The 23,783-nt window shown below is 39.3% G+C and overlaps 1 protein-coding gene across 1 annotated transcript in view; it reads right to left on the bottom strand.

The window, feature by feature from the left end:
* Nucleotides 1-23,783, bottom strand: part of SPHKAP (SPHK1 interactor, AKAP domain containing) — a 95,729-nt gene that overhangs the window by 27,561 nt on the left and 44,385 nt on the right. Inside the window, exons 3-6 of the mRNA XM_024740528.1 lie at nt 13,653-13,712; nt 11,544-11,678; nt 7,198-7,453; nt 1,489-5,254 (exon numbers count right to left, since the gene is read on the bottom strand). Coding sequence (XP_024596296.1) covers nt 1,489-5,254; nt 7,198-7,453; nt 11,544-11,678; nt 13,653-13,712 — 4,217 coding nt within the window. The remainder of the gene's footprint in view (nt 1-1,488; nt 5,255-7,197; nt 7,454-11,543; nt 11,679-13,652; nt 13,713-23,783) is intronic.

Genomic DNA, 23,783 nt, shown 5'->3' with positions numbered 1-23,783 from the left:
TATCAAAAAGTTAGGTAATTGCTTTTCAAAAATCTCAGAGAAGGTGGCTGAGTTAAGAACACATCGCTGCTCACCAGTAGGATAATATTTTCCCCCAAATCAAGAACTGGGTTATCCTAAATCACCCTTAAGCTCTTTATAATTGATATAATTTGGTACCTGGACAAATGTGCCAGCCTAAAATACAATAGGTATTTCTATTTGGGCCTGCCATGATGAATTCTGAATTCTGTTTCAAATAACAAAAAAGTAAGAATGTGATTTTTATTTCATCATTTGAGATTTTATGAAGTTTTTAGTAAGAATTATGAACATGTCCCTCAGAGAATAGCCTAAAAATATCTTCAGGACATGACACCTCCCCACTTCCAAACAATCAATAGTGCCTGTATCATTTCCCTCCCTCTTGTGTATAAGAGGGTAGGAAGTCTTTCACAGGGAATTGAGTTCCATGTTTAGCTATTTTGACATGTCAAATCCCCTGATAACAACTCTGAGCTTAGAAAATGTGATCTAAATATAACTAATTTCCCCTTTTGCAAATCCTGAGAATTCCGTAGTTTTAATAAAATTCTCATGCCATTCATAACAGGTTTCTCTTGGGCAAAAGATCTCCTGGAATAAAGGCAACCATATACCTTAACCCCAAACAACAACAACCATAAAGTAAACATTTATTGAGTGTTTATAATGGCCTAGGCACTGAGGTAAGGGCTTGTGTACATTTCTTTATTTAAACCTTAAGAATCTTCTTATGATGTAATTATTACTATTATTCCCCCCCAACAGGTGAGTAAACTGAGGCAGAGAGATCAGCAAAATTGCTTAGAGTGATGGTTTCAAGGTTATTTAGTGGAGATCATGTTTCATAACAATTCTTTATATTGCTCCACAAAGAAAAATATATTCAATACTTAGTCCTTATGTTTTGGAAAAAGATTCAGCTCTCAAATTTCTAAGGCTGATGATGTTGTTTTGCACTTATGCTACCATGGTATACCATGCATCTAAAGGGCCAGCACTCTGGGACATGGTGTCCTTGCAAAGACCTTTAGAATAAGACAAAAAAGAAAAACTTGAGAGACCCTGGAGAAAAATGATACCAAAATATTTAATGTCAGATTCCAATATTAAAATTTATTTACATTTAACTGTTTTCAAATGGACAAGTTGATGTAATTTTCTTATTTTGTTTGAAAACTGCCATGAATTAATTTCAGAAGGTAGCATTCTATGGGAGATTAATTGTAATGGGGAGAATGATACCTCATTTCTTCTGTTGTATACATAAATCAAATTTGTTTTAGAGATTATTTAAAAAACCTTCCATCTTTCTATTATAAGTGCATAGTAACCCAGGGAGGTCAATTACTACCTCAGAAATTCTGTTCTTGTGTCAGTAAGCCCCTAAGATTTAGAATAAATACTAATTAAGATGCAAACTCCAGTCCCATGCACCCTATCTCGTCTAAGAGGTCATTGACTCACCTAGGGTTTTGGCAGGAATTCACAGTAGTGTCTCCACCCCTCGCCACATGTGGGACCTTTTCTTCTTTCAAACACTCTTCTGCTTCCTCTAGGGGGCTGCGTTTGGAAAGGACGTGTTCAGGTTCTCCAACACATTCTTCTCTCTGATCTATTTCAATCTGAATTAAAGGCACTTCCCTTGAGCAAAGTGATCGCCTGGTGTGGCTTAGAAGGACAGCATCCTGGCACGAGGAAGTTTCCTTTCTAGAATCTAAACTGTTGTGATTTGCAAGAGGCGCAGCTTTGCTTGGAGACGACATTGGGGGATGTTTGCTTTCAGTAATGGAGTTTTTCCTCGGGTAATCAGCAGGCTCCTGAACAAGCAGAGCTGGCCCACTCTGCGCTCTACTCGAAGCCCGTCTGCTCGCACACTTCTCCACCTGCAAGGAAGAGCCACCGGAAGCAGGCTCAGCATCAGCTGCCCGGGCGTCGTCCACTATAATTTTGTTCTTCCGCATGAGCGCTTCGATTGAGTTTGCCCACGTCTCGTGAATTAACATGTCTGTGATCTGGTCGGCCCCACCCCTCCGATACAAGCAAGAGTCAGATTTGCAGAGACCCGATGAGGAAGCGCTACTGACCTGCTGTACGCTGAGGAAATCTTGCTGGCTGTTTTGAGCCAAGCCATCTAAGGAATTGGCTTTGATGGGCACGTTCACCGTCAGCCTGGCGCCCAGGGATCTGCTGTTGGGCATGGATGACTGTCTGTAACACACCGGGGATCGCAGAGAAGGCGACAGCAAGCCAGTCGTCCAGTCCTGGCTACTTCGTCCGGAGGAGGCGCCGTCTTTGTTCTCTCGTTCAATGTCCCTCAACATGTACCTGTAGAACTCCTCGGTGATGCTCTCGGTGCTGGACTGCTTTGAGGGACAGCTTGGCCTCACACTGAGGTGGTCATTTCTCCGGCAGGCCTGTTGCATAGCTGAGTTCAGAATACTGCTGGCATTCCTGCCTGCGTAGTAATCCAGCAGTAACTCAAACCCTCTTCCTTCATTTTCCATCTGGTTCACCATGAACCTGGAAAACTCATCGGTGATGCTCTCACAGCTCGACTGCTTGGAGACGGAGCTGGCCCTGCTAACTGGCTGGCTTAGGGTACTCATTAAACCCAGGCTATTCACATACGCCCCGGCGTTAGAGTCCTCCTCTGGAATGCTCTCACAGCTGGAGGCCTTCAGCCGGTTCCACCTGTCTCCACTGAGTAACCGACTCCGAGGATAGCTCTGGGCTTGCCAGACACCGTCCACCATACAGAACTCTGTGAGGTTCACGATCTTGGCTGCCACTTCGTCTGCGAAAGTGTTTACAGAATCTGGGACGTCCTCAAGGTTCATCGACTCGTCCACAACCCTGTTCATCAGCTTCTCTTTAAGTTCCGGGTACTCATCTGTTTTCCTCTTGATCTCGCTGAGTCGTGGTGGCTTGTGTTTCCTCACAGTGGCCCCACCGGCCTGGCTCTCTTTCTTCCTCTTCAAGGATCGGCAGGATACGTTGGGGGTAACCAGAAACTCATTCCCTCTTTTCCATGCACAGAGCCAGGGCTGTTTTCCATTGGAGTTGTCAAGGCAAATCGCTGCTATTTCAGTTGCCATGGAAACAATGGTCTCTGCTAATTCTTCTGCAAAGTCTGCAATGCAGTATATGTCTGGGTGTTTTGCCGGTGGCAGGGATTGAGCAGGAAGCAGCAAATCGTTCCCTAGCAAAGACAGGTTACCTTGAACTTCATTGTTTAGAGGTGAGGCACGATTGTACTTTTCTGGAGCATTTGGACTGATGCTGTCCTCAACGTCCTGGGAACCGATGTACTTGCCGACGGTCGGTGTCATTTCTCCCTCTGAAGGGGCTCTGCATTCATTCTCACTGTGACTGGATTGTTGATGAGGGTTTGTTGTATCCTCTTCCACCATTCCCTTCAGATATGTCTCCTTGGGGGCTGTTTTAACAGACTCTCTGGGAATACAGGACACTTCAGGTTGCAGTGTGGGGTTCTGGAAGAGGACTGGCTTCTCTGGGCTCTTGCTATTTTGCCTGGGATGCTCATCATCTACAAGATCATTGACAACAAGACTCTGCAGGTTGCTAAGGGGATGGCTGCTGGAGTAGTCAGTGGCTTTTGTCCATGCTCGACAAGTGGCCTGATCAGCTGGCTGGGAGTCTAGTTCGGTTTCCCTCCCTCTGATGGTCTCCTTAGAAAGGATGGTGGGACATTCACCAAGCTGTACAAGGTGGCTCATCTTCTTGAAAGTGAAGCATATCACATTGAAGAGCAGCTGATTTGTACTTTCCATTAAGGTGTCCAGGGTTTCAGATGAGTGCCTGCCATCGCTGGGGTCGATTGTTTTATTTTTCTGGTGAACTTCATCAATGGAATGCTTCAGGATAACATTAGACAGGGTCTGTGCCAGTTCATTCCCAAGGACATTTTCTGAGCACAAGGTCTGAGGCTTTGAAACAGTTTCTGTGATTCTCCTATTCATTGAGTCCATGAGGTCTCCAATGCTGCTGTAGGCATTAGGTCTTGTTAAGACCAGAGTGGCCTCCTTGAGCAATGCCTCTGCGATGGCTTCATTCCCCAGCTCCATGCTCTTCCCGGTCACTGAACCACGAAGTGGGGGGGCTGCTGCAGAAACCTCAGCGGCAGACAAGAAGCCACTTGAAGCCACAGGGCCCTTCACCTCTCCTGCTTCATCACCCAGGCCACAGACAGCGACAGCACTTGCCACCTGAGTCATGCCGCACAGAGCAGATGGAAAGGAATATTTGCTGGTGGAGTGTTCCTTGAATACTCGAGATGACTGAGTTTGCACCGGTTCATTTCCTCCCAGTGGATGGTTTGAAACCAGGGATTCTTGCTCCATTTTGAATCTCTCTGTGGCCTGTGGACTGGAGACGGTTCCAATCACAGTGGCTGCACAAGCTAAGGCTACTTCTAGAGCACTCTGGGGGCGTTTGCTGGAGTTCTCTCCAGAGGGGATGCCTGGGGTCTCAAGTGAGACTTGCGTCTTGGGCCGTGAGGAGATACCTGGCTCAGGGTCAGCAATGCTGCCTTCTGAACTCTGAAAGATGACAATTTGGGGGAGTTCATTCCATGACCGAGGGACCACAGTATCTTCTGTGGAGCAACCACTGGGGAGCAGTGCACTTCCTAGAGAAACACTGACTGCGGAGTCCTGGGGTAGCGTAGGCTGAGACTGAGATAATCGAATAAATGCGTCTTGCAGCACAGATTCTGCTAAATTCGTAGCATACTCGCCGGTGGTGGCTTCTCCATCTTTTATGGGAAGAATAGAGTTTGTGCCGTCTTCATGGTCTCCTGGGTCTAAACTGCTGTCATGCTCAGAGAAAGTACCACATGCAGAAGGTCCATCTCTCTTAACCATCCTTGAGAAATAAGCATTGCCTGGAATACACAGTGCCTGTGATTCTCCCTCTTGACCTTTAAAATTTTCTGAATAATAATCATTTGTGGTTGGCTTATCATTTCCCACAACTTCACCTTTCCACTCTGATGGCTTGGTTGAGGGATCTAGACTCTGCAGACTTGTATCTTCTGCCACTTTTCCCAGAGATCCTTCTGTTTTAATCAATGGTGTGTGATATTTGCTAACATATTTATCTTCCAAAGCATAAAGTAACTTTTCCTTTTTGTAATTCCATTCCTCCCGAGTGGCTTCCTTTGGCTTTTTATTTTCCAAAGCATTGTCTGAGACATTTATATTTTCATAACCTAGTAAAGAGAAAATGAGGGCCACTATTATTTTTTGTTTCTTTTCTTTTTTAAGACTTCATTTTTTAAAGAGCAGTTTTAGGTTAAAATTGAGACAATATACAGAGATTTCTCATATATCCCCTGCCTCCACACGTGTGTAGATTTCTCTATTTTGAGCTCCTCCCACAAGAGTGGTACATTTGTTACAATTGAAAAACCCATAATAACACATCAGAATCACCCAGAGTCCACAGTTACCTTAGGGTTCATTCTTGCTGCTGTACATTCTATGGGTTTAGACATGTATAATGGCATACATCCATCATTACGGTGTTGTACTGGTTTCACTGGCCAAAAAATCCTCTGTGCTCCACCGATTCATCCCTTTGACTACCATCTGCACCCTTGCCAAACTCCTGGCGACCACTGATCTTTTTTACTGTATCCATGGTTTTGATTTTTCTAGAATACAGGCTTTTCAGATTGGCTTATTTCATTAACTAATATGCATTTAATTTTCCTTCCTATCTTTTCATGAATAGCTTGTTTCTTTTAAGCGCTGTATAATATACCTGCGATTACATTTTAGATAGCAGGTTTCCATGAGTCTAAAATAACATTTAATTCCTAAAGATGCTTTACAGAATCAGGTATCTTTATTTTTTTTAAATAGCATTTTGAATGTTTCTTTAAGAAAAATGAATCCGAAAAGTCTTTTGAGTTTCATTGTGGACTGCCACTCAACGAAGTGGCCTTCAATGCGGGGTACAAATGCAAGTGCTAGCTAGAGTGCGGGAGGGCATTTGGGAGCTGAGGGCTGGTCACCATGTTTCAGGGAGAAAGTAACACAGACAATTGTGTCTTGAAGTTTCCCAGTGGGTACAGGAGGAGAAGGGAGGACGTTCAGGTCACCTAAATCATGGCCTTGTTGAAAGAGTTATTCTAAAGTTGGCACAGGATTTGCCCCAAGGACAGTGGCAACAGCATATGGGGTATCCCTTCCTCTGTGGGGAAGAGTAACCCATTGTTCACTGAGCTACAGACGTAGACGTAGAGAACGGACCTGTGGACACGGAGGGGAAGGGGAGGGTAGGACGAATTGAGAGATTAGGATTGACATATTACACTACCATGTGTAAAGTAGCTAGCTAGTGGGAACATGCTATAAAGCACAGGGAGCTCAGCTCGGTGCTCTGTGACCACCTAGATGAGTGGGATGGGGTGGGTGGGAGGGAGGTCCAAAAGGGAGGGTACACGTGTATACATATAGCTGATTCATTTCATTGTACAGCAGAAACTAACACAACACCGTAAAGCAATTATACTCCAATTAAAAAAAAAAGAATGAATAAATGAAAGCTAAGCACTTTCCTGGGTTATTTCCTTCTGTACTGACAACAATAATAGTTAAATATAATAAATATGTATGGTTAAATGATATATATATATAACAAACATATGGTTAAATATAATAGTGCTAAGAGCGCTGCTATACTCCCAAATTGTGGACAAGGAAACTGGGGCTCAAAAAGACTGGATAACTGGCCCCAGGTCTCACAGCCTCAAAGAGGCAGTGCTATGATTCAGGTCAATCTAACTCAGTTTCAACTAATACATGGCTTTAATGGAAAATTTAGGGACGTTAACTTTCCTCCAAGTGATAGTCTCCATCTCTTGGCAGGCAGGAGGATTTTGTTTTAAAACACATAGATTTCCTTCAGCATCCCTAAGGCATCTTTAGGGAGAATGGGGCCATCTAACCATTAAATCTGTTAAAGTGCCTCCGTCAGCATCCCCACTAGTGTTTTCTTACTCTCTCTCCCTCTTTAAACTCCTTAAGTGAAGGTTGTGATGTGTCAGCCAAACTGATGTGGCCTGAAACTTTTCTGAAATTTAACCCAGACATTTTTATAGGGTGACTAATTTCAGGATGCACATTCGTTTTATTGGAAAGTTCTCACCGTTCCTATATTCTTCCACATCGCTTTCCTCCTCCAAGTGCTCGGATGCGGTAAGAAAGTCTTCTTCAATTGAAGACAAGGAACAGTTTGTGTCATCCTCCACTTTTAAGATGTTTGTTTCCAGGTGGAGCTGCCGCTCCTGCACCAGTTCCAGACCAATCAAAAATTTGTTGATTTCAAAGATGATGCAATTGGTACTGTTTGGTCTGTTCCCTCTTGCACACTGGACCAAGCAGATATCTGACGACCAAGGACACTAAAAGCAGAGAGAGAAAAAGGCATTTGTTAAAAGAGAAAATATAAAACCATTCCCTCTGACCTTTCTTCTTCTATCAATCTCTCCTGTTAGAAGGAACGGGGACCTTTAAAATATTTGGAATATTTTCTGGGCTTTTATTGATGAACTGCTTGAAAAAAATTCAAGTGGTGCTTGGGGAACACAGGGTACCCAGGAGAAAGTTTGACTTAGTGGAAAATAGACTAATTATATCACATATTTTTGTCCTCTCCTGTCAAAGCAAAAATTGCCCTGGGCCACATTTACCAGGCACTGAAGACCTTACTCAAAGTTATTAAAATAGGAGAGAGAGGCCAGAAAGAGCTGGCAACTCCACTGAAACAAAAGACAATTGGGTTTTTAAGAGCTAGCATAGGAGGATTGACATCCATCTGCGTTTGGTAAGGAAAAGTAAACTTTCTTGTATCTTCATGGCTGGAGGTAGTCTTGCAAATTGGAGCAAAGTGCCCGCGGAAGTCAGGCTCCCACCCTTCCACAGAGACAGGGACACTAGCTTCGCTGATGGTTACATTTCAAAGAGATGGGTCCTAGATCCTTCAGAAAGACATTCTTGGGTTGTAAAACTGGCAAAAGGCTTTTAAAACAATTTACATCTCAATGGGGCAGAGAAACAATTTATAACGATCTTTTCTAAAGTAAATGTTCTGAGAAAAGGGAGGTTTAGGGCCTGGAGTCAGGAGGAAGGCTGTCTAAAGTTTAACCAAGCTGAGGGGAAAGTTCAGGCTGTCTTGGGCACCCCTCTTGATTAAATTGAATCCCAGGTTCTCAGATCAGTATCTTTTTCTGCCTTGGTGATATTCAATACAACCTCTGCCAGTATTTCAGATGGATAAGGAGTATTTTCTCAATTACAGTTAAATTTTATAATTTGTATTGTTCGTTTGAAGAAGTAGCCAAAATGAGATTTAAAGAAATCCCCTGGAAGTGAACGAATTCTGTCTAAAGGATGGGCATATGGGGACAGCAGTGAAGGAGGTCAAATCATTGGCTGGTGTCCCACCGAGACCTGTTAATTCTGTTCAGTTCCAGGGTTACAGACCGTCTCCCTATTCTCTGCTACACATTTTCACTCTTCATAGTGTTATTCATTAGAATAGCAGTAAAAAAAAGTTTTGATTGCCCACGCACAGATTACTAGTAAATCACAGACATGTCTTGTGCATTACAAAAATGAAAACAATCTTGTAAGAGGAACAATATGCTTATTTATAGTAATTTTTAAGAGAAAATTATTTGAATGGAAACAACAGTTAGTGGACAAAGGGAAGCGAAATAAACTTATCTCAAATGGAATTCAAAATGTTTGGAAATATTTTATGTCCTAAACGGGATTATTTAAAACATGCTGACTGTGGTTGGAGTTACTTAGGTCTCATCCTAGTTAACCTGACCTTTTAGAATCCTTGAGTCTGAATGTATGTGTGTGTGTGAGTGGTGAGGATGTGTATATGGAGAGGAACACATACACATAGACATTTATACTGTATTTCTGGAGTTTATCTTTTTCTGACATAAATATGATTTATCAATCTCTTTGATTGCATATTATAATTAGAGTAATTCTAGGACAGATGATTATAAAATGAAAAATTCAGTAGTTCTCTAAGGGTCCAGGGATCCCTAGGGGGCTCAGAAATAGGATTTATCTCTGTGCTTATGTGATTAGGTCTGTTCTCAAGGAAGGTGGTCCATAATCTTGCTTTTCAAAGTGTGGGTTTTGTACTAGCAGCCTCAGCATCACATGGGAGCTTGTTACAAATGTATAATCTCAGACTCCACCCCAGACCTACTAAATCAGAATCTGCGTTTTCAAGGAATCTTTTGGTGATTCCAACATGCATTAACATTTGAGAAGTATTGGTCTATATCTTTTATGAAATTCACGAAGGATCTGTGCTCCCCTAAATGGTGAGGACCCACTGCTATAGAGTAATGAGAGCTGGCTTGATTAATTTTCTTTCCACTGAATTCAGACATAATATACTAAAGTGAAATTTGATAGATAGATACTTTCTGAGTGCCTATTATATGCAAGGTATGCTGGGAGGTACAAACATGAATCAGATAATTACTCTAGGGGTTGGAGCATAACATACTCCCAGTAGATCAGACATGAATAAAAATAAAGTTGAACCGTAAGAAGTTGTCAGATTTGCAGGTCAAGATTATTGCATATTGTCATTTCCTATCATTTAGCCTAAATATAAATAACAAAGTGAAATGGGGTAGGAATCAAAAGAAATGTTAAGAAAGCGATATGAGCAGTTAAATAGTACTTCAAGACAGGCTTAGGGAAAGGAGGTTGTTATTAAACATTCAATGTTACACCGCTGTGGTACCCTTAGGAAGAAAATGTATTTTCTTTACAATCTTCTTGAAAGTAAATAACCATCCTGAGAGGCTTAGGTAAATGATGGCAAACAATGGAGCCTGTAAAATAATGGGGGATATTATTATATAATTTTTATGATAGTCTACTAGGTGTCTGCATACCTTATGACCTTTAATGCAAACAATTTTCTATGAGGTGTCTGTCGCTACTGCTCTGTTACAGATGAGAAATCAGAAGCACAGAAAGGCTGACCGATCCTTTCAAAGTCACAGAAATATAACGTGGAAGAGCCAGCAATGCAATCCAGGTCTGCTGGACTCCAATTCCTCTGTTCTTTCCAACTCTCCTCATGGAGAGTTTAATTAGAAATCATTACTGACAGGCCTGGTGCCGAAACCACTCTTAAAACTAAGCTTTGAGAATTGATTTTGGTTATCATGGTTTTGCCTAGTACAAAGAGAGGATACTTAGAGCTGTTTATTCTCTTTTCCAACAATTCATTTTCTCACTAAGGAAATGTGTCATTAGATTGACGGGGAAGAATTTTGTTCTAGGCTTGATGAGCAAATTGTAACAGGCCGTGTGTAGATTTTCATTAAGTATCTGGAGTACGGCAAGAAATAGTGGGTGGACCTCTGAATTTTTTGATATTTTGAAGGATTAAAGAAGATTTAAAAACGTTCCAGCAAAACTAAAACACAAGGAAGAGAAATTTGTCAGAGGAAAACACATGCTCATTATTTTAAACTGGAGCTATCACTATCAACATATCTTATTTGAGAAAAGTTGCGATCTTTTATACAGTATGTCTTTAGAAATCTTTTATGTGTTTTTCTGTAAATTGGTTAAACAATTTAAAATTTTAAAGTTTTCTTCAGTGTTATAATGATATATCTAATAATAATGAACATTAGTAGATTGAATGATAATAATAGTGTTTTAAATTCTACTTTATTTTCAGTAATCTTCTTTTATTCTGGGAACTTCATTTTTGGGCCTAGGAAACTCCATTTCCATCTTTGGGGCTGCTATCCTTTTTTGTTTTTTTTTTGCGGTACGCGGGCGTCTCACTGTTGTGGCCTCTCCCTCTGCGGAGCACAGGCTCTGGACGCGCAGGCTCAGTGGCCATGGCTCATGGGCCCAGCCGCTCCGCGGCATGTGGGATCCTCCCGGACAGGGGCACGAACCCGCATCCCCTGCATCGGCAGGCAGACTCTCAACCACTGCGCCACCAGGGAAGCCCTATCCTATATTTATTAGCTTGGCTGGTTTGATATATCCTAAGAAATAAATAGTATCCGGAAAGAAGAAATTGTGCGATTCTAGGACCACAAGGTATGAATTAGAATTTGGCTATTGTTCCTGAAACAGAAGACAATTCTGTTTTTGATTATCCGGTAGATTTGTAGAAAACCAAGCTAACCAACCAATGCCTAGTGTGTCTGCTTTAGTTTAAGTGCAACTCTCAGCACCATAAACTTGAGAAGATAACACATGTCAGGAGTTGATGTAAGGGAAACTCTGTCAAGCTATGAGGGGCAATATTTAAGAGAAATACAAGTAAAGCCTATTCTTGAATACAAGGACATTTTTGATTCTTCTGCTATGGGAGTCTATGTATAGCATCTATTTGGGCCTTGTACTGATTTGTGTCAAGAGCTGACCACAGATAACTTATTACTAGTGAATAGGTTATCAAGAGCTTATATTTCTTACCTGCGAAACTTCAAAATCTGCCTGGAGATTTCCAGATGTTAACCCACTTAGGAGGACAATTTCATTTTCTTTTGGCTTTTGGACATTCATGGAGCTTATAAGTTTTGGAAGATCTGGTGAGACATTGACCAATTTCTGTAGAACAAGAATCTTTATTAGCTTAGATGTTTTATTTTCACTTCTAAAATACTACCCCAAAATTATTTTACTTGCAAAAATAATATACTCAGTAACAATTCATAATCTAGATTACTTAATCTATTAAGATTATTACTAGAAGAGATTGTATAAAATTGAAGCATAAGGTTTAGATAGGAATAGAAAATTTCCTAAACATAAAGATTTAAACATTTTTACTTCTAAGTTTTCCGAAGTAAACACTTAATGATTATTGTGACACCACAGTTATACATGATAGTTTGGGAACTTTTTCCTTTAAATCCTTGAATAAGAAACCCGTGAACTAATAATGATGTGTTCTAATAAAGTCAACAATAATATTAATAATAAAATAATTACTAACATTGATTTTTCTATATGTATTGATTACAAGGCACCATTAAGGACTGTACATATGTTACACTACTGTCTTCAATCACTGCAACACCCCTATATGGATTGTACCACTATTACTTTCCTTTCACTCATAAGTAGCCTCAGATCCAGAGAAGATGAGATGAGTTCCTTGAACACCTTTATGTAGCTTATTCAGTTTAGGTGTACCCTTAGGCATAGCAGATGGTGGTCTCAAATCACACCTAAGTTTGTTAAATACAATGTTCTTTTTTTTTCTCTTTGCTTTAGTCTTTTATTGTGGTAGACATATATACTTAATTTTCTTTTACATATCAAACAAAAGAATATCAAAACCTGAGAACACAAGCAGGGAATACTAAGAGATTCATACACAGCACAGATTAATTAGAAATACACATCTACATATGCATTTTATAGATTCTAAAAACGTGATTTCCGTAATATTACCAAATTTCCATTTCACATATATTTAAAAATTAATATCTGTAATCTATTTGCATATTTAAATACTGTAATACCTGTCCCAAAGATCACTGCTGAAACAATTTTGTTTTCATGAAGATCACATTAATCAGAGAAATGAGTAGGAAAAAATGCTGTTCAGTTATAGTGCGTCTTTTCTATGTCATAAGGTTTGATGGAAACACAGTTCTTAAGATGTCAATTGCTTTGGTCCTTCCTGCTCTCTCTTTGATGTACCCTGCACCATAATTCCATCAAATGAAATTATACGTACAATTTCTTTTGAAGATCTCTCCAGTACTACACTGATGAGTGGTATTTTGGAGCTCGGTGGAAGTCAAATAATAAATAATCTAAATGGCCAATTGAGCTGGAGAACTTCAGGTGCAGCATCGTCAAGAAGAGAACATTGCGGAAGTAACTGAGTAACTGCAGGTCTACCATAGTGTGATAATCAGGTGGCCAATGGTGTGCTTTTATTCGTTAAAGAGTGTTACACCAAATAGTGAAATCAAACCACCTTCAGCTTTGGGAATGAATCCTTCCCACTGTAACCACAGGCTCTAGTTCCAAAGGATTGAGTGGGCCTTCAAGGTGTCGCATGTTGTCAAGGATTTACATCAAGATCTTAAAACCTTGGATGAGCTTGGAACATTTAGCTGCTGCAGAGTGCAAAAAGTTTGAGTCCCAGATGAGTGTAGGGCTAGGAAACTGAGGTTAGATATAAAACATTTGATGAAAGCAGCAGGAAGGACAAAGCAGAGGGAAGAGCTAGCTGGTATCAAGCGGGTTTTGCAAAAACCTTGGAAAAGTCATCACAGACAGAGTGTTTGAGAGTGGAGAAGGGGAGAGTAGAAAAGCCACTCCTAGGCACTGGCAGGCAGGAGAAAGCATCTGTCTACTGGGGAAAGCAAGTTTCACAAATATAAGGAGGGCAAGCTGTGTAGGAAAGTGACAGGAAAGGGGTCAGGGAGATGGGCTGTGATGAAACCACCTAATTAAAGAGTCTCCTACAAAGTGAGCATCATTTAAGTGGAGTCATGTTAGTTCTCTCATCAGTACAGCCAGTCCTTGAAGTGAGTTCCCAGAGAGCCCAGTTCCCAGTGCTACCTGCTGCAGGTGCTCTGTACTGCATGCATCCTTGTTCACATCCAGGTTCACAAAGCAGACCTGGGAAAGAGGGCAAATATTGTCAATTAAGTGAAAAACATGACAGTCATTTTTTTTAAAAAAGATGTTGGGGGTAGGATTTTATTAATTAATTAATTTATTTTTGCTGTGCTGCATCTTCGTTTCTGTGCGAGAGCACAGAAGGAGGCCACTCTTCATCGCGGTGCGCGGGCCTCTCACTATGGCGGCCTCTTTTGTTGCGGAGCACAGGCTCCAGATGCTCAGGCTCAGTAGTTGTGGCTCACGAGCCTAGTTGCTCCGCAGCATGTGAGATCCTCCCAGACCAGAGCTCGAACCCGTGTCCCCTGCATTAGCAGGCAGATTCTCAACCACTGCGCCACCAGGGAAGCCCCATGACAGTCATTTCTGAAGAAAGCAGGAATTAGTTTGGGGCAAATGATTAGAGAGTCGTACATATCTTGTGTAGTCGATCTGGCCTAGAAACAGCCATCTTACCTTTGGGCGTCTGCACCCAATTCCTACTCATAGTTCCAACTGATCCCACCAAATGCCCTCCGTCTTTCATGGCCCAACAAACAAAACAAAGCCCCTTTGTATGGAACCAGTGTAACAGTCCCAAGAAAATCTTCAGGTTTATAAAGTGTTGTCAAATCTCATGAAATAGGAAAAAGATTTGTAATACTCTCAACCTCTGTTTATAATTGCAACAAACACTTCTTGCTGTTTCCCTCTTTCCTCTTATTTCCTGCTCCCTTTCTCCACCACTTTTCATATCATGTACGATCAATGGATTTCTCTGTCTCATTGTTTTAGTTAATTTTAATGTATTTCATCTTGTTGTAGAGTTTACCTCTTCTGTAGCTATCTTAATTAAGTGTTTGAATAAGTAAGAGTATGAAAACAACAGCTACAAGATTAAATAATAATTCAGAGCAACAGTAAAAGAATTGTACAATTTAAACACATCACATAGATTAAACAAACCACCATGGGCATTCAGATGGGAACGGTGAGAAGAAAATTTTAAGAAAATTTGCAAAGAGACGAGATACGTTATTGAGAGATGAATAGGATTTTGGTGGGTAAGGAAAGAGACTGACGTCCCTGGGAGGTCAGATAGTATGAGTAATATTTGGAGGTAGGAAAGAGCAATGCCCTGTAAAGAAGCAGGGAGAGAGTCTGGTTGCAGCAAAGTCCTGGAGAAAGAAAAGTGTTAGAAATAAGGTCTTGGAAGGTTCATGTTAAATGAAGTCATGCAAATGAAGTTTTACAATGTTTTACTAAAAATCATTCAAAGGTTTTTATTCCTAACATGTCGATTTGATCATACAAAACTGGATGAGAACATTAATTATCTGGGTATTTAGTCAGACGTTTGGACTTAAGTAGATGCCTGCAAGCATATGGGGGTTTCAGATTTCAGTTAGTCGTTTGAGGTCATGGTTTCTTAGAGTCCATTCTTTTTCTTTTTGAGGGAAAAAGAACTATAATTGAAAGATTTTGGGAAAGGCCTTAAAAACTAAAATGGTTATATACTGCTGAAGTGTAAAGATCTCTACTGTCTTTATCCCAAGTATTGGGAGATTTCTTCAAGTTTCCTGGGCTCAAAATATCTTTGCAGTGCATCCTACAGTATTTCTTCTTAAGAATAACTCGATGGGCATTTGGGGCAAGGAAGGGCATGAAATGCCACCCTCACTCTCATTCAGAGGTTCTCTTCTTTCGGGTTAATAAGATGGGTAAACAGGGAAGATTCAGGCTGAGTCCTTTTGCAGACAATGCAAATGGAAGCATAAATAGTAGGTGATGCTTGGAAGGGGTTCATGATCTAGAGGAGTTTGAGAATATTCATATAATGATAGTTACTTTGCCCTTGGAAAATTGGTTCAATATCCATTAGTACTCAGAGACTTTTCTTCACATGCAGCTGGGATGACAGTTATTGAATTGATTAGACAATTTTCCATTCACCTTAAAGAAAGTTGCATTACTGGCCCCTGGGCATCACAAAGCTCTATTATCTTATTTCCCAGTGGGAGAGGGCAAAGCAGAGAGACCAAAGAAAAGCATCTATAACAACCATTTATCTGCCCTCCAATATTGTCTTTAGTTTCTGAAGATGAACAATTTTTTCATTAATTTTCTGCTACAATGTGAAACTCTACCTATATTCAGAGGAAACCGTCCATACTTGCTAGCTGGGCCAAGACCAAAACAAAGCAAGACATAAACCAACCACTTGCTTATATTTAGTCTGTATATATTTCTGCAGCTCGGTGGTAGGGGAGGTTTTTAGGGCCTGATGTACATCCAATTTTAGGAGACCTTCTTTTAGAAAAAGAATGATGAAATTCAAAATTAGATGTGAAAGTGAATATTTATTTATTTAGAAGGAGAAAAGAAATCACAAAAAAACTCAAATTTAAAAAGACTGACAATAGAAAGCCCAGAGATAAACCCACACACATATGGTCACCTTATCTTTGATAAAGGAGGCAAGAATATACAATGGAGAAAAGATAGCCTCTTCAATAAGTGGTGCTGGGAAAACTGGACAGTTACATGTAAAAGAATGAAATTAGAACACTCCCTAACACCATACACAAAAATAAACTCAAAATGGATTAAAGACCTAAATGTAAGGCCAGACACTATCAAACTCTTAGAGGAAAACATAGGCAGAACACTCTATGACATAAATCACAGTAAGATCCTTTTGGACCCACCCCCTAAAGTAATGGAAATAAAAACAAAAATAAACAAATGGGGCCTAATGAAACTTAAAAGTTTTGCGCAGCAAAGGAAACCATAAACAAGACCAAAAGACAACCCTCAAAATGGGAGAAAATATTTGCCAGTGAAGCAACTGACAAAGGCTTAATCTCTAAAATTTACAAGCAGCTTAAAAGTCACGAAGAACCTAGGGGCAAGACGGGAATAAACACACAGACCTACTAGAAAATGGACTTGAGGACACAGGGAGGGGGAAGGGTAAGCTGGGATGAAGTGAGAGAGTGGAATGGACATATATACACTACCAGATGTAAAACAGCTAGCGGGAAGCAGTCGCATAGCACAGGGAGATCAGCTCGGTGCTTTGTGACCAGCTAGAGGGGTGGGATAGGGAGGGTGGGAGGGAGACGCAAGAGGGAGGAGATATGCGGATATATGTATATGTATAACAGATTCACTTCAGTATAAAGCAGAAACTAACACACCATTGTAAAGCAATTATACTCCAATAAAAACGTTAAAAAAATTGTAAAGCAACTATACTCCAATAAAAATTTAATTAAAAAAAAAATAAAAAAAGACTGACAAATACCACAAACATGAGAGCTTTCAGAAAAATGATATTTTAATTAGTAAACTGCCCAGTGCACCTCCATGATCCTTTTTCTCTACATTTTTGGCCCCATACTCTGATCATCTCTTCATATAAAAGCAGTTTTACGACATCATTTTCTCTAAAGAGGATCGAAAGATAATTCAGTCTTTAATACTGTTGATTTAAGTTTTTTCAACTTCGCAAACTTTTATTGATAATATCTTATACATTTTCCAGGTGTTGTCAAATTTAGTGAGAAACCACTACATAATTTCTTTCCTATATGGCTTGTTATATATTCATTCATTTTAATACCATTACAAGTTTGTGCTCTACAAACATAAAAATTTGGATAAATTCTCTTTTGTTTGATTCCTGTTAAAAAAGAAAAAAACAGTTCATGGTTCATTTATAATTTTCAATGCTGTATTATCCAATTTCCCACCAGGAAAGGACTTCTGTGTTTTCTAGGCACCAAAGAGAACCCTGTCTCGTATTTATAATTTTACATGTTTGGTGACTGGAAGAGTTCTCCACAGACTAGCTTCTGGCACATAAACCTTGTTTTCTTTTCACTATTTTATGTTTCTGGTATTGGGGATGGTAGGACACCTCATATTGTGAAACTGTCTCTGATCTAAAATCTTCAAGCAGCAATGTCTGGCTGAGTCCATGATGGGGGCATTCAGGAAGCCATTCCTACATGTGGATGGCTAGCAGTCACTTAACTGTACATGAAAGTGATCTCAAGCAACATAAATATATCTCATGTAAACACTAATCTACTCATTTCCCTTAAGCTAGACCACACACATGTCTGTGGTCACTCTGATGACCCTCCACACGAGAAGAGATAAGATGTAGTGAGAGTCTGAATGGAAGGAGACAATTGCAGTTAGAATGTCTTCACTTTGAAAATCACACAAACATACAACCATGTGAGTACCTGGGAGTGGGTTCTATGCAACCAAGGTCCTAAATTTTAAGCTTTGATAGTTTTACAGTAAGCGCACTTCATGGTGAAATGTTCTCTGTGATGAGAACCCTCTTAGCTTATGCTCACCCTCTATGACCGTGGGCTGTTTACTTGAGATTTAGCCATCTTCCGTTGCTGAAGTGGAGAGTATAAGACAAGACTCTGTCCAGAAGGGCTGGGGAATGGTGGGTATGGGGTAGCGGTTGTGTAGGTTGATGAGGGGACTACGTGCTCTACATCTCCGAGGTTTATGGCTTGGTGTCAGGTGCCGAGAAGACAAACAAGTATTTTTCTTTCTCTCAGGGAGTTATGGTCTGCTGAAAGCAGAATACATCCCTAACACGATGAACATGAAGTGTTACAGAAGGAACAGGCCTGTGTGCTGGTAAAGGAAGTTGGGAAAAGGGGACCCATCACAAATGGCATCTCAGAGAAGCTGGATTTGAAGTAAGCTTGGAAGGCAGGCAGGACACATTTAAAAGCAGAAGAGGGAAAATGACACAAACAGTGCATGGATGGTTTTCCCCTGATCAGCACCTGTTGAGTAATGCTAAGAGGCTCTGTTTTAAGCACAGGCTGAATAGAGGGAGAAGACAGAGGCTGTGAAGTCCAAGGCGAGAGAAGCTTCCTTGAGAAACTCCAGAGTGAGATCAAAGTGGGTGGACAAAATGCCTTTCTTTCTGCACAATAAAAGACTCTGGTAATAATAGCAGACTTTTTTTAAAAGAGTCAAATGAAAGAGGAAGTCATAATTTTGTGATACAATTCCTGTGCAGTAAGAATTGAGGGAGACCTGTGGGTTAGAGTTAGGTATTTCCTTTCTTACAAACAAGGTCGCTTCCATGTTATTACAGGAGGATATAAGGAAACTTGGTAATGGGAAGTTAAAATTTCTAGAGGCTTAGGGTGAGTGTTATGTGTGATTAAAATATTAAAGCCTGGGACATTATTCATTAAGGTTTAATGGGCTGAGTATTGAAAGGGGTCCCTCAGGGTCTGGAAAGAGCACTGTGGGCAGGGAGGTTGAGGCTGTATGTCTGAGACATCAGCCAATTAGGAATAAGATGTCACTACTCTGTGTTGACTCTTTGTCTCAATCTGGAGTGATGTTATTGAGTTAACTGTAAAATGCCTGAATGTGCAAATCCAAATATGTCAAATGATACAGGGAAAGATTTTTTTTTAAGGTAAGCATGTTTGTTTAATTACCTTTGCTTTTAAACACAGTTCATTTCCTTCAGCCTTGACTGGATTATTAGCTCATGAGGGCAGGTCCTGGTCATTACTGTATTCTTAGTGCTTAGCATAGCTTGGCACTTGATAGATGCTCAATAAATCCTTGCTGATAAATGTACATGCATGAATGAAGTGAAAGCACTGTCACAGGTGATAGGTGTAATAATTTTATTACATAAGTAATAAGTTATTTTAAATAAATATTTTCCTTATTTATTACATAGTTTTCTTCCAGCAAGTATGCAAGGGATTAAATAGAGAAGTTATCAGATAATTAACTGGGCTAATATTAATCCAGCTATTGATATTATTTAAAGTGCTTAGATTGGCTTCTTTATCCCATGAATAAGGATTTGCTAAAAAAATAGAAATAGGCAAAAAGTTGAGAACCATAATTGGTAATAAATACACATAAAAGATATTAACGTTTTTCTTGGACTGAGAGCTCCTTTCTCCTCATATAAAGTACATTCCACTCTGTGTCTGCACACGTCCTTGTTTAGAGCATTTGCAAACGTATTCAGCTGTAGCAGATGATAAAAACACATCATCACTGAGAGAATACAAACATCTCTTTTCTTGCCTAAAGGCTAATTTTGTGGTTGTCCATAACTTTTAAATTCAAAGCCTCTCTTCTGTCATTATTATGGTTTTAAAAGGAAATGTTATAGGAATAAGAATCACTGAGAAAATGATGCCACTTTATAATTTTGACTTTTAAATAATCTAATAAAATATTCTTCAAAGGTATTCATAAATAGTTAACATTTTAATGTTTGTAGGCAATACATTGTTTTCTCTGTTTAGTTTTTATAGATTATTTAGTCAAGGAATCTCAATTGTTTATTTTACCTATAAGTCTAGTTCCCTAAATGTAGGACCACGTAGACCTGTTTAAAAATAAAATTTTACTGTGACGGTTTATTAGTGATATAAGATATATTTTGGTAAAAAACTACTATGAGAAAGAGGTTAACCTTAAACCTTATTAAAATAAGAAACAATAATTTTAAGTGGATTGTAATTCATAACTTTTGTAAGTTAACTGTATTTAATGGTTTTATTTCAATACAAATTAAGTCAAACAAAAACAATACTACACGTAACGTAAAAAATTCATGTTTGACTCTTTGAATTGACCCACAGAAAAAGAACTGGTGATGATTGTCAGACTCAAACTTATATTGTATGTGGACAGTTTTATTTTATCATGTATTCATTTCAGTCAACATTTTGGATTGTTCAGAGAGTCAGATGCAACAGTCGAGAAATACCATTGCATGATGCACTCACTAAAGGCAAATCCTGTGCAAAAGGATATATGACAATGGAGTTTTAGCCCAGGATGTGGGACCTTTGATTTTCTTTCCCGGGTATGTTTTCATCTCTCCTGAATTCAGCTGAAATCTATTAAGGAAATCATTCTTACGGAGATCCTGCTTAGAAAATATTGAAAAACATGATGTCAAATTGCCTTTGGCATCAAGGCATTTGAATGTTTACTATGACCAAATATATACATATGTATTATCTTAGAAGAAACCCAATTCCTTATTTCTGCAGCTTCTAACAATGCAACCATCTGGCCATGTGGCAATGATAAGATCTCTTAATTTGGTGGTATTAAAATGCTGATCCACAAATCTTTCAAAGTAAAAATTGCTTCCTTTCTTCCCCCCAACCAGAAGTCTTTAGCTAGATACAGGACCAAAAGCATCTTTTCAAGAATATGACTTTTTCCCTATTAGTACTTTAGGCTGATGATAACTAAAATGGCAATTCATACATCAATGTTGTTATGTCGCAGAGCTGTCAGACATTTTGGGACAGACTTGACTATTTGGAATGATACTGCATTGGTATCCAGTTATTACTGCTTTGAAATGATTGAAGTAATCACACAAAATGAAATATGAAGTTTTATTTACACTTGAGACAGTCAAACCTTTCTGCTTTTTTCATTGTCAATATTTTTAAAAAATAACTTTGAAATGCTGTTTGGGGGTAGCTATTCAAGCAGTTTGTGATAAGAGACACAGGAAAAGGCATAGAGATTTCTGAACAGTGACAGATATTTTAACTAGTCATACATCAAGCCAATTTTATTGCTAACCTAAAAAATTAAAGATAAGGATGCTACTCAAGATTAATTGTTTATTTTCCCACAATTTTTGTTGTTTTAAAAGACATTTCTTTTGGAGCAAGAGGATAAACTTATGTGCAATATCTGATATACATTTACCAGATAAAGAACACATGGCATTTGTTTTAAACTTCCATTTTAAAGATACTCTTTATTGAGATATAATTCATATACCATATGACTTACCCATTTAAAGTGTATGCTTCTATGTTTTTTTTTATTAATTAATTTATTTTTGGCTGTGTTGGGCCTTCGTTGCTGCACACGGGCTTTCTCTAGTTGTGGCGAGAGGGGGCTACTCTTCGTTGCAGTGAACAGGCTTCTCATTGCAGTGGCTTCTCTTTGGTGTGGAGCATGTGCTCTAGACCCACGGGCTTCAGTAGTTGTGGCATGGGGGCTCCAGTAGTTGTGGCTTTTGGACTCTAGAGAGCAGGCTCAGTAGTTGTGGCACACAGGCTTGGTCGCTCCGCGGCATGTGGGATCTTCCCAGACCAGGGATTGAACCCATGTCCCCTGCATTGGCAGGCGGATTCTTAACCACTGCACCACCAGGGAAGTCCCACTTCTATAGTTTTTCATATATCAACAGAGTTGTGCAACCACCACCACAATAAATTTTAGAATATTTTTATCATCCACAAAAGAAAATGTATTATTAGCAGTCAATCTCTATTTCTCCCCAAATACCCTCTCTGTAGCCCTAGACAACCAGTCATCTAGTTTCTATTTCTATATATTTGCCTGTTTTGGACATTTAGTGTAACAAGAATCATGTGTTTTAGAAACAAAATATATATTTGTTGGTAACTGATCAACATAATGTTTTTAAAGTCCATTCATGTCATAGAATGTAAAAATAGTTTGTTTTTTATTGTTGGATAATATTCCATTGTGTGTATATATACATATATACACATATATATATTGCATTTTATTTATTAATTTATCAGTTTATGGATATTTGGGCTGTTTCCAAGGAAATATGAATTTTTCACAATCTCCCCTGGTAACTGAGGACTTGGGAATCATAAGATAAGATGATTTTTGACTGTAATTTTTTCATCTCTCATCTTGAAGATGAGAACTTTCTCCTGTCACGTCTTCTGAATAAAAAGGAGTGATCTTAAGGAAAAATGATGCCCAAAGATGGTGGGGGCAGGAATGAGTCAAATTTCCCTTAGAACAGGGTTTATCTGGAAGTTTTATCTTTTTTGTATGTCAGATTGAAAGGACAAAGAATACATTGGTTCCATCTTGCTTACTTCTTCTCTCACAGATGTTATTTAGATTATTAATACACAAAGAGCTGAGATACATTCCTGAAGTCTCAGGAGTCATACCCTGGGATAATGCAGGCAAAGAAGAGTCAAATGCTGATCAACTATCAAGTAGATGAATTATTATAGACATTTTGGTTGATGGTGGTGTATCTTCTACTCATCGGCACACTTCTGTTTTCTTTCTGATCAAGATGATTTCTCAAGTCTTCACTTTGCCTACTGTAATTAAGCCAAGATTCAGAGAGTCACACAGCAATCACTAGCATGTTTAATAGGGAAAATCTTTTTTTTCTGGGGTACATGGAGCATGTGTAGGGGAGGGGAGTAGTCAGAGGATTTATGTCTTCTGATAGATGAACAGCACCTCAGGAGGTGGGAGATGAGATCTGTTTGCTGATCCTAAAACATGACTAGAACATGAAATTCTTACCTGTAATCAAGTTAAATATGACGGTTCTACACATCTCACTCTTTGAAATTCATTGTGCTCAAACTGCTGTTTTTTTTTTTTTTAATAAGTTCTTACCACTCTCTTGGATGCCTTCAGTTCAAAAGGTTAACTCTACTTAATCTGGATCAGCATCCTCTAAGCAAAAGAATGATTGAGGGAGCAGGACAGTTCCTGAATCATGGAAGCCAGGAATAACCCAGTTCCTCAAAGTCTATGAATGGCCATAATAAAAGAACTAACAACAAAGAACTGAAGAAATAAGTAAGCTATGCAGCAGAAAGCCACCTAATTTTCAAAGCTTTCAAAACAATCCTGTTTTCACGTAGAGGACACAGTCATTGTTCAGAATATTAAAATTTTATAGGTTTCACCAAATAGCGATGGAGGAAATTCCAGACACAGTACATGGGACAATGTGCTCCCCATATCTGGCTGGACCGCTCCCTCATCTTTGAGGTACAGTAGTGCAGAAATGAAAGGAGGATGTGCTCTGCCTACAGACAAGCTTAGCTTCAAATCCTGGCTTCACCCCTTAACAGTTTGTAGTCTTAATAAGCCATAGAAAAAATGGGGGTAATAAAATATATCTGATTTGCAGAATTTATGTGAAGATTAGATGAAATACAAAATAAACAATATCGGAGCAAACTGGATGACACTTTATTGCTTTCTGTGTTATAGTCTGTAAGGGTGAAC

This window comes from Neophocaena asiaeorientalis, unplaced genomic scaffold (assembly GCF_003031525.2).
Source record: "Neophocaena asiaeorientalis asiaeorientalis breed wild unplaced genomic scaffold, Neophocaena_asiaeorientalis_V1.1 scaffold388, whole genome shotgun sequence".
NCBI classification, from domain to species: domain Eukaryota; kingdom Metazoa; phylum Chordata; class Mammalia; order Artiodactyla; family Phocoenidae; genus Neophocaena; species Neophocaena asiaeorientalis.
Note: the sequence above shows the minus strand (reverse complement) of the source record. Positions and strands in the feature narration are given on the sequence as shown.